At 39.2% G+C, this 15,049-nt stretch overlaps 1 protein-coding gene across 2 annotated transcripts in view; it reads right to left on the reverse strand.

The window, feature by feature from the left end:
• Nucleotides 1-685: 685 nt before the first annotated feature.
• TBC1D8B (TBC1 domain family member 8B) overlaps nucleotides 686-15,049 on the reverse strand; it is a 35,549-nt gene continuing 21,185 nt past the window's right edge. Inside the window, exons 9-21 of one of the 2 annotated variants that reach the window (XM_074147028.1) lie at nucleotides 13,898-14,048; nucleotides 12,305-12,519; nucleotides 11,738-11,855; nucleotides 10,753-11,038; nucleotides 9,423-9,552; nucleotides 6,034-6,132; nucleotides 4,793-4,861; nucleotides 4,343-4,583; nucleotides 3,382-3,447; nucleotides 3,003-3,086; nucleotides 2,081-2,137; nucleotides 1,681-1,778; nucleotides 686-1,355 (exon numbers count right to left, since the gene is read on the reverse strand). In XM_074147028.1, the coding sequence (XP_074003129.1) occupies nucleotides 945-1,355; nucleotides 1,681-1,778; nucleotides 2,081-2,137; nucleotides 3,003-3,086; nucleotides 3,382-3,447; nucleotides 4,343-4,583; nucleotides 4,793-4,861; nucleotides 6,034-6,132; nucleotides 9,423-9,552; nucleotides 10,753-11,038; nucleotides 11,738-11,855; nucleotides 12,305-12,519; nucleotides 13,898-14,048 (2,025 nt within the window). In that variant the 3' untranslated portion in view covers nucleotides 686-944. Of the gene's footprint in view, nucleotides 1,356-1,680; nucleotides 1,782-2,080; nucleotides 2,138-3,002; nucleotides 3,087-3,381; nucleotides 3,448-4,342; nucleotides 4,584-4,792; nucleotides 4,862-6,033; nucleotides 6,133-9,422; nucleotides 9,553-10,752; nucleotides 11,039-11,737; nucleotides 11,856-12,304; nucleotides 12,520-13,897; nucleotides 14,049-15,049 lie in introns of both variants that reach the window. The other variant, XM_074147027.1, reaches the window with a different exon arrangement.

Below are 15,049 nucleotides of genomic sequence, written 5' to 3' on the forward strand. Positions count from 1 at the left end.
GGATTTGGGCTTTCCAAACACAAGCAAAACTATAAATTTCATCAACATGGTCCTAAAAAGCCAACAATGGCTCCTCTTGCAAGATGAATGACAACCACCACATGGTCAGACAGATTTAGCCACTGCTTTCTCTTGATTTCAACAACCTATTCTAGCTTTTGCTACACATGCTTGCTGGTGTGCAGCCTGGATAACCAAACAAGCTTCCATCCTTTTCACCTCTACTGTAGGAGGATTGGTATGAAAATGGGAAAGAGAACTCACAAATAGGCTGAGCTAGAAAAGGAGGAAAACAGCTGTTTGCTGCAAAAACTGAGATGTGGGCTGGGAGAATGCAGTCTGCAAACTGTCAACAAGGGGCTGCAATCTGCAAGAGTCCAGGACCATCCATAAGACCAAAGCAGAGGAACTGAGAGCAGGGCAACTTTCTTCTCTAACCTCACACTCTTGTGCCCACCATAGCCTCTATTCTTAGTCTTCACCCTGCTTTGATCCCAGTCCACGTGCAAGTTTGGAAATAACTAATTAAACTAATCTGGAAGACAACCTCTAACCTGTTGATACTCCTTTTTAGTGAAAATGGCTGGAAGTCATTCCTTTTATCACAGTAATAGAAATGAACCTGTCACCCACACTGTAAAAGCTGTCATTCAGATAGGCTTGCAATAGGTCACATCCAATATTTCCAAGCAATGTTGCATATTTTAATAACACAGTAAAGACAGTTTATTATTCAGTACTTTTTGGGGGAGTGAAAATTATGAACAATGCATGAAAGTGATTGTGCTTCAAACTATTTTTATTTACATCACATACCAGTAATCTGATATTTAAAGCTAACTCTTCAAACTCCATTCTCTATGTAAACACCAGACTCAGTTTCCATAGTAACAACCTTCATTTTTAAGTGCTTTATGCTGTGGTCAATTCAAAGGAAAAGAAAATTACACGCTGATTCTTGCTTTAAATTGTAAATTTTTAGCACTCTCTATTTTAACTTTTATGTCATGAGGTTTCTCAAAAAATCTCACAAAGGCTGGCTCGTTTAATAAGGATGCCAGAATCTGTTCAAAGGCAAAAGACCATTCATGGTTCCCTCTCAAACCCTGTGATCTGCTGCCTTCAGTCTGCTCAGAGCTGCTTTCCTCCTGCCCTTTTCTGGGGCTTTCAGCAGGCACTTCCACAATGGCAACTGGACTTTTGACTGGTGACGTGGGACTCTGCAGTCTTCTCCCAACTTCTTCCATTTTCAGCAGGAGGCTGGTAACCACCGCTATAGCCCGATATAACAGCTCCTCCTCGGGATCCCCATGGAACAGATTGTACAGAGTTTTTGAGAACTGGATGAACTGAGACTACAGAGAGATACAGAGGAGATTATTCAGCAAAAACACAACTGTCCTGTTTCACTACACATTGTGAGCTCAATCCAGTGCCTGCTGCTGCTGGGCACCTGATACAACAACTGCTCTAATGACAATATGGGCGTGGACCAGCTCTGATAAACCTAAGTGTGCCTGAAAGTCCCCCTCTTCATAAGCTTACAGTTACAGCCTAATGATTAATGTAAAGGTCTGAAATTTAACGGATCCTACAAATCCTTTAGAAGACTGCTAATAGGACTTAAAGGATAAACAGCAGTCAAAGACAGACTTAAACAGACTCAGACAGACAATTTACCTGATTCATTCTTGGCAAATCCTTAATGTTTTCTTCTTTTTTAAGAAGTTCATCTTGCCATTGCTTCAGATATGCCTGAATATCAACCCTCCCCTTCCCTACTTGAAAAAAAAGAAAAAAAAAAGAAGGAAGTGAACAAACAAGAACTAAGAAGTTCCTGTGAGGGATGATGAGCAAAAGAACCGGCTCCCTTCTCAACAGAGTGGTGGGACCAAGGACTAAACAGGATCAGAGTTTCCATTACCCTCTTACCCCGCAGTTCTAGACTTATAGAAGTGGATATAATGTTAGCACTATGCTAGAGATAACACTATTCAGTATATTTTGTCACCACACACTTTCCCATCTCTACTCCACCAAAAGACACACAGTTACCAAATGTGTCTCCAGAATTCTTTACCTTTCTCTGGGCTGCTCTTCAAGGAATCACTTTCAAGACTATCCCCAACAGGTGAAACTACAGTTTAGGGGGAGAAAAAGAAGAAAGAGTTATTTATTAGAGAAAGGAGGACCAATGGTTCATTTGCTTTTATAAAAAATTCCTTCCTTAAGGAGCATGACCCTCACTGACCCCCATGTTCTCAACACAGATCAGGCCAAGAAGAAACCACATGGTAAGTTTTGTATACTTTCTCTAAAAATAGAAGCCACCGTGAGGCTGGAGATCACAAAAGAAACTGCAACCAGTTATATCAAGCAAATAATCTTCTTAATGTTCATGGCCCATGTCTTGAACAGTGTTGAGAACGGTACTCATGTATTATAGATAAGATACTTTTGGATAGTTTTTAAAAACCAAAAAGGATTAGTCTTCCAAAGAAGTAAAACCACACAACTTTCCAAACAGAATATTTTATCGACTCCATAAACTTAGACCCCATAGAACTTTTTTCAGCTTACTTAGTTTAAGATGGAAGCAAAGGATTTTGACATACGTGCTTACATATCTCAAAATAATTATGGATTACAATATTTTATTTCTTGAGGTAGAAAATATCATCCCTTTATGCTTTGAATGCAAAAGTGAAATGGCCATCACATCAACCACCACGGCAACAGGTTGCCCATTACGCTGCAAAATGCTGACCAAATACACTCCCCTGTTTCCATGTAAACACCCTTGGCCTTTGAATTCAATCATCAGACCAGCTATCCACAAATTCTGTACTGCTTCGTAAAAATGTAACTATCTACAGAAGATCTTTGCAGAGGATTCGTGTTAACAGTGATACGACTTACTGGATTTACTAGTTCTCAACATAAGATAATTAATAGATTACTTCGAATAGTCTGCAAGCAAAGCCTCATACTCTGGAGCTTACCACTGAGTTGGCTGAAGTGGATCAGTTCTTCTTTTGAAAGATCACCACCTTTGGAAGGGCTTAGAGATTCTACTTCAGTAAAAGCTACAATAAATAAATGAATAAAGTGGTTTAGGGGCTCCCAAAACAGTGACAAAAAGCAAAAGCTTTGTACAGACAAATGGTCCCTATGAAGAGAAATGGTGTTGGAGCAGATTGGTCCTTCCCAAAGAATATATAACTCTGGAAGAAATACATATCTGCATTACAACTATGGGACTGTACTGTATCCAGGACTGGTGGCAACAGGAAGAAAAGTAAAGCTAAGGAAAAAAAAAAACACGCAAAGATGATAAAAGCCAGCAATAGCCCTCCCCGAATGCCAATGTCTCTCACTTACCTGGAGGGATGTGCAACTTAAAGAGAAGCTTGAGTTTGTCAGTGAAACTTCCATTATACATGATATCTGTTAGAGGAAAGAGGCAAGACAGTCTGTTCAACTGGACCAAAATTGAAAACACCCTCTTCACCTAATCAAATACAACCCAGGGAGGCTGGATCTGTACATGTGTTCTACCTTATGTGGAGTATAATTAGAGACGAAGCTTAAGGAAGGCAGTATCACCTGCAGCTGAGCCTAGGGTTTGCCTACACTGAGGAAAGAACACTGTCTATGACCCAACTAAAATGAAACCACAGCACCAAAGAAATATAGCACTAATGTCTTCTTAGAATTTTCCCTTTAATTTTTGCTTCCTGAACAATACCACTTCAAAAACAAGATGAAAGGAACAGAGTAGTAAATCAAGAAAACTTTCAGTTCCCCAGAGATACAAGGCATTGGTCATCTTGCACGATCTGTGCATGAGATAGCTTAGTATGAGGAAGCATTTATCATCAACCAGACAGCTGGGAAATGAGATCATACCATTTCCTAAATTTCTGGTATTTTGATGGTAAAGCCACATTTTAAATTTAATCTCAAATAGGAGATTATTCTCCAGGGGATTAATGTCTCAGAAAAGTTACTACTTTGTAAAGCATTGTGTTAGCTATTTCATGGTGAAATACAGCCAAGAAAATGAGAACACAGTTCTGTAACCCAAAGCCTTTATCATTCACCTAAACAGTGTAGCTCCTATTCTCAATCTTATAAATATACTTTGAGTATTTGGCTTGCCACTTTTAAAGTCTTTGCATTGTAATGTCACATGATAAAAATCAGACTATTTGACCCTAAGTTAAGAGGCTGGTCTCCTGAGGCTCTTTATATAGTGTATGGCAGGCGATATACACTCCTGGGCTACTCCCAGGATGGAGTTCCCTTGTGAATACGCTACAAACATGTGTTGTTCTCATACCAAGAACACAGGCAAATTGTTTGAAGTTTATAAGGCAATCGGAGCTCTCATCCATCAGTCTGAACGTCCACAATGCAAGTGAGTCTCTGTTTGCACAGTGTGACCAGGGGCTCAAGAGATGACAGAGAATCCTGAATTGCTGGCAATCAATCCGATACTGGTCAAGATATGGCAGACTGGCATCATGATGTTGCAAGACAGGACTATTTACATTCCAATAACAGGAAAGAAAGTGCTCCTTCTGCAAAGGAAAGATACAATGTTAGATTTTCTGAAATAACAACTTTGGGTGAAACGCAGGAAGTTAGCTATGTAATTTGCTTTAAAGCTGACATGTAAAACATACGTTGAATCCAGCTTCTACCTCAATTTGTTAAAACTGTTTCACGTTCATAAACACAGTCCACCATTAAGATGGATGTCTGGTAAGTGAGGAAAATGGCACATTACCTTGAACAATTCATAAAGCTCTTCAAGATCGCTAGGACTGAATTTTACATCCTGGGCCACAACACGTAGCTGAAACAAAAATAAGAGAAAATTAATTGATGAGTCTTCCCTCTTTGGAATAAGCCTATAGAATAAAGTAATGGGAAACTTAACCTTACATTAAAAGACACTGTTTGAATATTCCAGGTTTTGGCATGTTATAATTAGGAGTAAGAACAGAACTTCTTTTTATAAGCAACCAGAAGATTATAGACTGAAAGAAATAATTTCTCCCAAAAAAGGGAGCTTAAAGCTAGTCACATTACTTGCATACCTGGAGCCTACACTATGAAACTCAGGAGACAAAATTCAAATTATTTATAGTGATATAACATATAGCTTCCTGTATAATGGGCAAATGAATGTTCAGCTCTCAACAGGGAAGCTGAATCCTCATTTTTTAAATTTAAAAAAAAAATAAAATTGCTCACAGCTTTTTAAAACAAAGTTAGCTACAAGACCAGGTTCCATCTTCACAGTATGTATGTTTGCAAAATGAAATACAACACTTATCATCTTAGCACAATCAACAGCATTTAGTATCAGTTACTACAAGCTACATTTACTACAGAAAGAAGCACTGCTTTTACTATCATCAGTTATTGGAAATGAGCTGCTGAAGAAAATAAAGGAAGCACCTTGCAGTCTCCACCCTCTTGCAGGAGTCTGAACCTAAAGGATGATATTGGCAGCTGAAGAGCCACCACACCACACACGTGTTACCAGACATCCCCACACACCACAGACAAAATGCAACCCTTGTTGAATAAGTACAATAATCTCTTCTGTGACATTTGGGATTGCTTCCCAGAGTAAAAAAGCAGATGATTAATTGTTTTACTGTAGCACTGTGGACATTTTACGGCGCTCTATGCCTCCAAGAGAAATGCATTAACAATTTAACAACAGCAGATAGACATACAGGTCAGCCTGTTCCAATCAATGCAGTCTCAGAGGTATTCCAGCCTTTAGAAGTTGTCTGCGATGATGTTACTTGTGACAAGACCAGAAGGTCCTGCTGTGATTCACAGACTGAAAACATCACATGCCAAACCTCAGTTAACAGAAACCCTGTAGACGAAAGGGATTTCAGCACATAAAATGAAATATTTGGCCCTGGAAAATGTAGCTCTTCTCAGAATTTTCCAAAAGGGAACAAAATTTTATTTTATATTTTTTTTTAGCTCTTCCAAGTCACTCACCACATTCTGCTTGGTTGTAGCTTCTAACGTCTGGATCACATAAAGCCTGTTCCTGCAGCGCATGCTCTCAACATCCTCATATCGAATATCGCCATATCTCTAAGAAGAAAAGCTTTATTCCATGAAATCAACTATTGCTAAACACATCTAAGCAGATATTTTTTGTCTTTCTTGCATCTAAGTACAATTCAGGTATGGACACAAAGGAAGATCCCAGAAACTCTGAGCAAAAAATCATTTATTAAAGCACTAACATTCTCCCTAAAGAGTGTAACTTTTGAAAGGGCAAGTGTTTCAAAGAGTGATGGAGAAAGAAGAAACTGGAAAGTTCACTGTGTGGGAAGACAAAGGAAGGCATTTTACTGTGTGTCAGCTCTTTATCCAGCTCTGCTGTCACGTGGTGACTGCTTCTGCAGGGTAGCAATGTCTGAGATGTGTATGTTATCAGGGCTTGAAGTTCACTCTAGTGAACTTCAGAAATAAGCTGAAGTAATTTCTGAACCTCTGGAATTTCTGAAGGAGACAGGGAAGGTGTCTGCGCATTGAAGTAGAATAACTACATTTACCTTTAAAGAAAAGTGGGATAGTAGGCAAAAACTAGAAACAAATTCCCAGAGAAATCATGGAACAAATTATTAAACAACTAAAATCTAAATAGAAACGGCCAAGATAAATCAAAACAGACCAACATTCTTTATCAAGATCATGTCAAGTCAATTTAATTTCCTCCTATGAGGAAATTCAGTCTAGTGTGTAGAACTGGAACAGTGGATAAGACGCATCTTTACTTCTGTAAGTTTTTTGACACTCTTCAGCAACACGCAACCAGGAAGACATGGCCTAACCATGACCACCATGCACCATGTGCACAACTGGTTCCAATAACAAACTTTGAGAACAAATGAGTGATAAATGACCAAATGAGGCAGGATTTTCAAGAGTTTTTCCACAGTGTGTTCTGCTCCCCTTTTTGGCAATGCACTTTAAACAAGATATGAAAAACTGCAACACAGCCGTAAAGAGTCTGAGCACATAAGCTTTGAGGAAAGGTTAGAAAAACTGGTTGTGGTGAATCTAGAAAAAGAAAATATCAGAATTAAAGGGGTAAGTGATGAACAAGAACAGCCTAATAACAACAAGGAATTGCAGAGAAAACTGCAGTTGACTATCCTCGATAATGCTTTATGAGCATCCAAGAGGAACTATACTGAATATTAGGATATTTTCTGACAAGGGCAGAGACACCCTACAATGGGCTAAAGTTTTTACAGATTTTCTTTTGTTGAAGAGTTTTAACAACATTAGATGTTTTTCAAGGATGATCTGGCTGTATGCTGGACAGGGAGCTGAACTGGATGACCTGTGGAGTTCTCTTCCAGAACTGCATTTCTGTGTTCCTGTGAAGACCTCTACCAGCATTCTTCTGACTTGGAACAAAGAGGAAGCAGAGAAAAATTGCGTCTCTGAGCAACTCATTCACTGGTCTGGCTTCTGGGCACTGATATTGTGCAATGGCCTCAGTAAGAATATAATCTAACTGAATTACTGTGAGGTGACAAAATGTTACACGTTCTTCCTTTCACTAGTTACACATGACTTCTTCATACCTGATTGGACTGCCAAAGAACGAGTCTAAGACATTTGTGTCTAAGCCATAATGGCATGAAATGAACATAATTTTAAAAATTTAACTCTGTATCTTTTCACTTAATCTCATTTACCTTGTGAACACCCACGCAAAGCAATAGGATCACACAAAGAACATGTCTGTTTACTTATTCATGATTTGTAACTAGACCTATCTGCAGAATGACAACTCTCCATTGCAGCAATCTTCCCATTTCACAATTTGTTTCATTTTACTTCCACAGTGATATGAAAATAAAACCCTTCACCAGAACAGAATTGTGTTGAAATTAACTGTCTGGTCAAAATGGGAAGCAGGAAATTGACTCTCACTTTGTATCAGCAGTACTCAAACAAGAGGTTGTGACACTTACCAGCATTGAAGAAATTCAGTTTCAACTGAAGATAAAAATTTGCATCCAAAAAGATCCAAAAAATTTGCATCTCATTTCTATCTATGAGATAGAAATGGGGAACAGGGCTGTCAACTTGGCAGTGGGAGATTCATGTTCAAGGATCTGCCTAAATCAATGTTCAAAAGCCATACCAAATCAGAAGCTATTGCTTTGGTCCAGTCACCTGCCTGCAAAGGCAGGGGAAAAAGAAAGAAAATTTGTTTTGCTTTGTCTTTCAGTAATGATTCCATTTCTGTGAAAGCTTCAGCTTACACTTCAGAATGCAATATACAGCACTTCATTATTTACCATCTCTGTTCTTAACTCTCCTTCTTTTGAGATTCTTCAGACTTTTTATATCATTAGCTCAATGCTACAAAGACACTTCAAAAGAACTTGAATTTCTGATTCTTGTCTTTGTTCACCCAACTAAAGGCAAAGCCCTCTTCTCAGTAAAAAGCATAAGAGACAGTTCCTACATTGTACAAATTATGGTTACTTAATGTTTTCTGAGTCAAGGCCAGGACATTTTTCCAAAAGAGATGCACTGCAAATCTTCCACTAGACACACACGACTGAGAATCATATAAGAAAAAAAAAGAAAAAGTATCATATAGATAAAAGAAATTAGCTAGTAGAAAAAGTGAAACGTGAACAAATCTTTTCTCTCAACTTGCCTTTCACTTCAGGTGGGCTGAGGAGAAACCTATCTCCAAATGGATTAATACCCTGATACAAACCATGCCAAGGAAGGAAACGCCTCATGAAAATCTGAGGACAAAAGGAGAAGGAGAAGCCAGACCTACCTCCTCCCTAGAGCAGAGCTGCAAAGCTAGATGCTGCAGAAATCAGATGTGCAGATTGAAAGTGCTAAAAGATCATAACTGGTCTTCCACACTCAATGCATCTCTAAACAGTCATTTAACCCATACAATAAACTACTCAAGTACACAGTTTCCTGCACAGGTTGTTATGTCAAATGTTACCACTACCTGCAATGTGCAATAATCAGTTTCAGATTAGTAAATGCAAGGGCCATTTTTGCTGTACTTTGTCATTTAGCTGACATACTAATAAAATGAATGAGAGATGGCAATACATGACCTGTGATGAACCTAGGGAACTCCACTCAGGACAGCTTACCAACCACGTTCCAGGCAGTTAAAAAACCAAAACAATACAAAACCAAACCTATCCCAAAATCTATAAGGTTTTCAGTGAAGCTCAACAAAATACTGAACCCAATTTCTACCAATCTAGACAGATTTTCTACTCTAGTTTGTACAATGCAGCTGCACTATTTTTAAGGTAGCCCATGCAACATAAACACTGCATGGGATGTGAGAACATACCCACAAGAACACATACTTCATTTGACTCTCGGATCAAATCAGTAATGTCCACTTTTGGATGGTCACTCTTCGTATCACTGAGGTTGGAGCCCTGCTGCACAGCTGGAGGCAAAGGACTGTCTTTGTTAGTGACACTCTCAAAAAATCTGCACAAAGCAAACACACGAGAAATCAGCAGGAACCAGTTTATCACAACAAAACAATAACAACAACATGTACTGAAGAAAAAGCGTGCAGAGAATGGGAAACAGCAAAGAACATCAGAATGAGTTCTAATAGTAACAACAGTACACAAACATGGGAACCGGCTACCCGGAGAAGACAGATCCATCATGGAGGCTGGTCAATTCTTATGCCAGCATTGAGGAACACGTATCTACAGACTGATGGCCTCTTTTTCTTGAGGAGAGGCAAGCTACCATAATAATTTCTTAAATATACCAGCATCCTGCAGGCTGGATTAACTGTGCAACAGAAGTGTTAAAACCAGATAAAATGCTGACAGCAAGAGTTCAAAAGGAGTTCATAATAATCATCAAAATCTTGGGTGTCAAGTGGAAACAGCAGCTTGTTTCATTCACATGAAAATTAAAATTTCATCACACTTCTAGATTTCAAATTTTAATAGATTTAAACTAGGTGAATGTGCTCTGTTAGGTTTTTTAAGTGTTAAATATTTAAATGAGTACAGCTAGGTTTTACAATAAATACCAGGCCGCATGGTCTCCTATAATAAAAATTATATTTTCCTCATTAATTCTGTAGCTCTTACCCTATTCAAACATGCAACATTTAACCGTATCACTAAAAGGAAATTCTTATTATCAGTTCTTAACAGTCATAACTTGGAGGCTCCTATAGCACTGTCGTTTTGCTGTTTTAATACTCCTTTTGTCCTCACTGCATTTTTCTTGTCTTATTTCTATTTTAAGCCATTAGCAGCGGAGGTGCCTGTAGCCTAGACTACAAGAACTGAGCTGTGGAATACGTTGTCAGTAAGCTGATGCCTGAACTGTCTTAGTGTGCTCTAGATTCCCTCATCATTAAGGAAAGCCACCTTCTATAAGTGATATAAATTCGAAGTAAAAATCACATTGCTTCTACTTTAAAATACACAAAATGGCAATGGCTTTAGACGAACTTTAATGGAGGATGGGACTTTCAGAGGTTCCAGGCACACTTTCCAGCCCCCCCTTCCAGAATTCCAGCCCAAGATGAACACTTAATTCCTCTGAAGCCTTTGGAAGTCTTGGCCCGATGTCTTCTCAGCTGCCCCAGAATGACTTATCTGTTTGCGATTATAGCAGCTGCTACACAGCCTGTAAGAATAACAGTTGCACTGATACCTGTTGAGAACAGTGACTGCTTCTGCATCATCCTTACAAGTCAGCAACTTCTCCATGTTGTATTCCAGCACTGCGAGACCCAGCTGCAAGATTGCCTTTATTCCATCATAGAAGAAACAATCCACCACATTGACTGCACTTTCAATGGGCAGCACGCTGATAAAAAGGGTAAGGAACCAGGAGAGAGAGACCGAGGAGAAAAATGTCATGTCCGTCATGTGGTCTGTCAACTGAGGCAGGTGAACCCTGATGAGCTCCTCAAACACTGCCTGATCTACCAAGGCACCTGCAGGGAAAGGATAACAAAACCACCACCCAAATCTTAATACAGAGAAGCATACTTTTCTCAGAGCACTGGCCAGAAATAAAGCCCCTCTTCTCACACAACTTTGTTGTAAAAGCAGACACAGGCCCAGCTGCGTGGAACCATTGGCTTCCTTCCCTGTGCTGGAAGCTCTGCACTCTGTGCACGGCTCCAGAGCCTTGCCACATGCTGTAAAGTGTGTTAGCCCTTTCCTGAGCGTGTGGCTACTTCCAGTGATTCTCTTGAGAGCCCATACATCCCCTCTGCAATTAGAGAGAAATTTCACATCCAATTTTCTTCTAGGATATACACCTACAAGTAGTGAGTTCCTGAGATCAAAGACTAAGTCTGAATCTGGAGTAACTCTTTTTCCTTTATTTAAGCTAAGTTTCAAACGATAGTATGAATTCCAAATAGTTCTAATTCCAAAAGAACAGTCTAATAGGCTACTTCCCGAGTAGTTATGCCTAGAGTAATGACAATATCTGAAAATCATATCCACTCCCGCTTAAGGAGCCATCTTAGGACGTTCTCTGTAACTTCCATTTTCTACTTCACAATACTGAACCAAATGCAACAGTTTCTCTCCACTGTTCAGCTTTCAGCTCATTCCTTATTTGTTCTTAATGAATCCTCATTTACATTCAATTCTAGATAGATAAAAAGACAGACGGATGTTACCAATGATTCGACGATTGAAATAATCGGGTAGCATCCTTTCACACACAGCAACCAAAAGCCAGAATGCTTCCTCCTCTTTAGCGTACAGCAGAAGTACTGATGTCAAAATATTCATTGCCTGTAACATTTAAGGAAAGGAAGCATTTAGGAGGAAAGGTGGTGAAAACACAACTGTTGTCATTTGTAAAATTTGTTATTTCTGAAAGCACTTTGCAGCACATTCTCAGAGTGCTAGGACAACCTACAGCCATATCCAGTATAAGACTTTTACCTCTATATTATTAAATACAGCGCATAGTATTTAAACTACATAAAAATATTTTAAGTGCTGAAGGTCTAATAAGAATGCAAAGGCATATATGAAGTGGACACAACAGCATTTATCAACAAATTCAAGCAAAATGTAAAAACTCAAGTTACATAGTGGGATGAAATTAGCAAAATAAGTGAACCATTGAGCAAGAAACCATTACATATTTATGTGATTTATTTTGTGAGGTGCCACTATACTGACGTCATAAACTAATATTTAGGCAACCAACACCAAGAGTCTCAAAACTGCTGTACCTGACAATATCCAATTTGGGGGTTCCTGTATGCATAAGCTGTCAGAACTCTCCTGAGCGCAGAAATTCCTGTGTCACTTTGAAAAGCAGGATGCTCGGGTAAGGAGCGACGTAAATCTCGTTCAATTTCATCAGTAGCTAACGTGCATGTTCCTAGGGACTTTTCCACCAACTCAGTGTAATAACCAGGGTTGGATGCCATATCATTTACAGCACCTGTCAACACATTGTATTGCACAGTATTAGAGGACAACAGTAAAGTAGCTACATGATTGTCTGCAATTTGTATAAAAAATTTTGGTGACTACTGAGGTACTTCATGAATCTCCAGATTTTACTGCAGCAATATATCAGAGTAATTCTACTGAAATTAAGGGAATTACTCTGAAATGAAAATAAAAAAGCAAAACAAAATAAGGCTTGAAGGAAATCTAAATAACTTTCCATTATAATTGATTTTTACTTACTTTTTTGTTTCACTGGGGGCAGGGGGAAGCTTCCTTTCACCTACAATTTTGCCCAAGTTTTCTGGCAAACACAATACCTTTCCATTTGAAGAGCTGGGAACAGATTGGAAAAACTAGGCAAAGGACTGATATTTACGTAATTAATTCCGTAACTTTCACATCAACCCCTTCCAAGACGGAAATATCAGTCTGGTAACAGAAGCATAAATGCTTATGTAAATGCTCAAGGAACACTAGCAAAGATAAATCCGTGTTCACATATCCTCACATATAGGGTGAATGAAGAGTATAAAATGCATGTTATGTTAAACAGATCCTCTGGAACAGAAGGAAGCTCTGCCCAGGGGAACACAGTGGGTACAGCTGGCAGATAAGGTCCTGGGTGGCTCCTCAGAATCTGCAGCTCATTTTCTGAATCTGACACAGGCTTCCTGTATGACCCTGATCAAGTCAGTGGCTGTTGCTTTTCCAAGTGTTTCAGTGAACAGGAGTAGAGAGCACACAGAGGTGTTGTAAAGCACCGTCTTAATTCCCTGGGCCTCCATTTCCTCAAGTGAAGTGCTCTGACACAGGTGTGTTCTACAGAAAAAAGCCCCAAAAGCACATTCAGAGCTTTGGCAAGAGACCCCATGTGTGCAAGAAAGTCCACAATTCCTGTATATCTCACTCTTTAAACCAAGCAACAGTGTATAGCAAAGAGCTGCCAATAACTGGGGCCGAATTCTCTGTCAGGAAAACATTTTTTTGTGCATCTGGTAACACTATCCCCCTCTCAGAAAGCTTAAACCAAAACAATTGAAACACAGTCCCATAAACATGCTTTTCTTTTTAGCAAGTAAAGAGGCTTTGCTGAAACTGACTGTCCCCTGGAACAGCGTGTATTCTTTTCCTTATTTTTCCATTGGGTATGTTGTAAAAGAAACAGATGCAGGTTGAGTTTGAATCAATACAAAATAAATAATAGACAAAATTATCCTGTTCATCATTTTGAAGTGCACTTCTTCAGAAAGATTTGGATAAATTGCCAGAGGTAACAGCACTTTTTGTCAGGCTACATTCAGTCAGTAACTAGAACATCCATACAGCAGAGTCCACAAAATGAATCAATTTTACTTGCTATGCAATACCTGAGAAGAGTAGCCAGAGCTCTCCTCTTAATGCCTCTGGGATCCCTCTTACAACTAGGTCCCGAGTCTTCTTTGTTCGAAACATACTGACACCATGTCCACGTTCAACAAAGAGGATGTTCCAGGACTGTTCTTTCATTTTTTCTTTCAACTATGAAGACAAGCAGCATTAAGTAGACTGAAAGATTTTCCTCACATTTCAGAGAATAAAACCAAATTTTGCTCCCAGTTATATTCATATAAACTGGAAATGACAGCATTGGCACCCATATTGATATATGAAATAAATGTTGATGCAAATCAGAGCAAAATCTAACCTGTGCATAGTATAAGTTTGGCATATGCAAGCTCCTACAAGACATACTATTCTTTAAAGTATATTATTACAAGAATGGCTACACCAGATCAGACAAAAGGTAAATCTAAGCCAGTATCCATCTGATAGAAACCAACAGCAAGTGCCACAGGACAGTAAGGACAAGCAAACATCTTCAAAATTCTCCTCCACCCTCCAGCAAACAGAAGCACAGGCACCTCCTCAGCAGGGGCAATCTCTGGATTTAACAACATACAGCAGATTTTTACCTGCAAATTGCCGTCTGAACCCAGACAAACCTGCTGCCTCCTAACTTCATTTGAAGCCCCCTTGTTGCTGCATTAAGACAGCAAATAATCACTCCCTTTCACCTTTTTCAAGCCATTCCTAAGATCTAATTTTTTCCTTAATTCCCACTTGAGAATGATTCCAACCCCTAAATAGCAATAACTGTATGCAAGCTGGATTTTCATTTTAAATGAAGTCATCACTATCTATGTTATGTTTTATTGTTCACTATTTTGCTAAACCATTTTTTTTAAAAATAAACCAATAGGTAGACAGTCCTATTTGTTACCTCCAGATTGAACCATTCGCAACTTTGACACCACATCAGCAAAAACTACAATATTATCCAAGGACCAAAAAGTACTAGGGTCAATGGCCAGTGATAAAGCTGTAAGACAGGTCACCTGTGCAAGGTGCAACTGTGCAGACAAATTCTGCCATCACAGCTCTCTGAGGCGTTCCAAAAATGCATTGCCAGTGGTGACTAGGACTCGCGAGGTGATCATCCCCCTGTACTCGGCACTGGTGAGGCCCCACCTCGAGTGCTG

This window comes from Numenius arquata, chromosome 5 (genome assembly GCF_964106895.1).
Source record: "Numenius arquata chromosome 5, bNumArq3.hap1.1, whole genome shotgun sequence".
NCBI lineage: Eukaryota > Metazoa > Chordata > Aves > Charadriiformes > Scolopacidae > Numenius > Numenius arquata.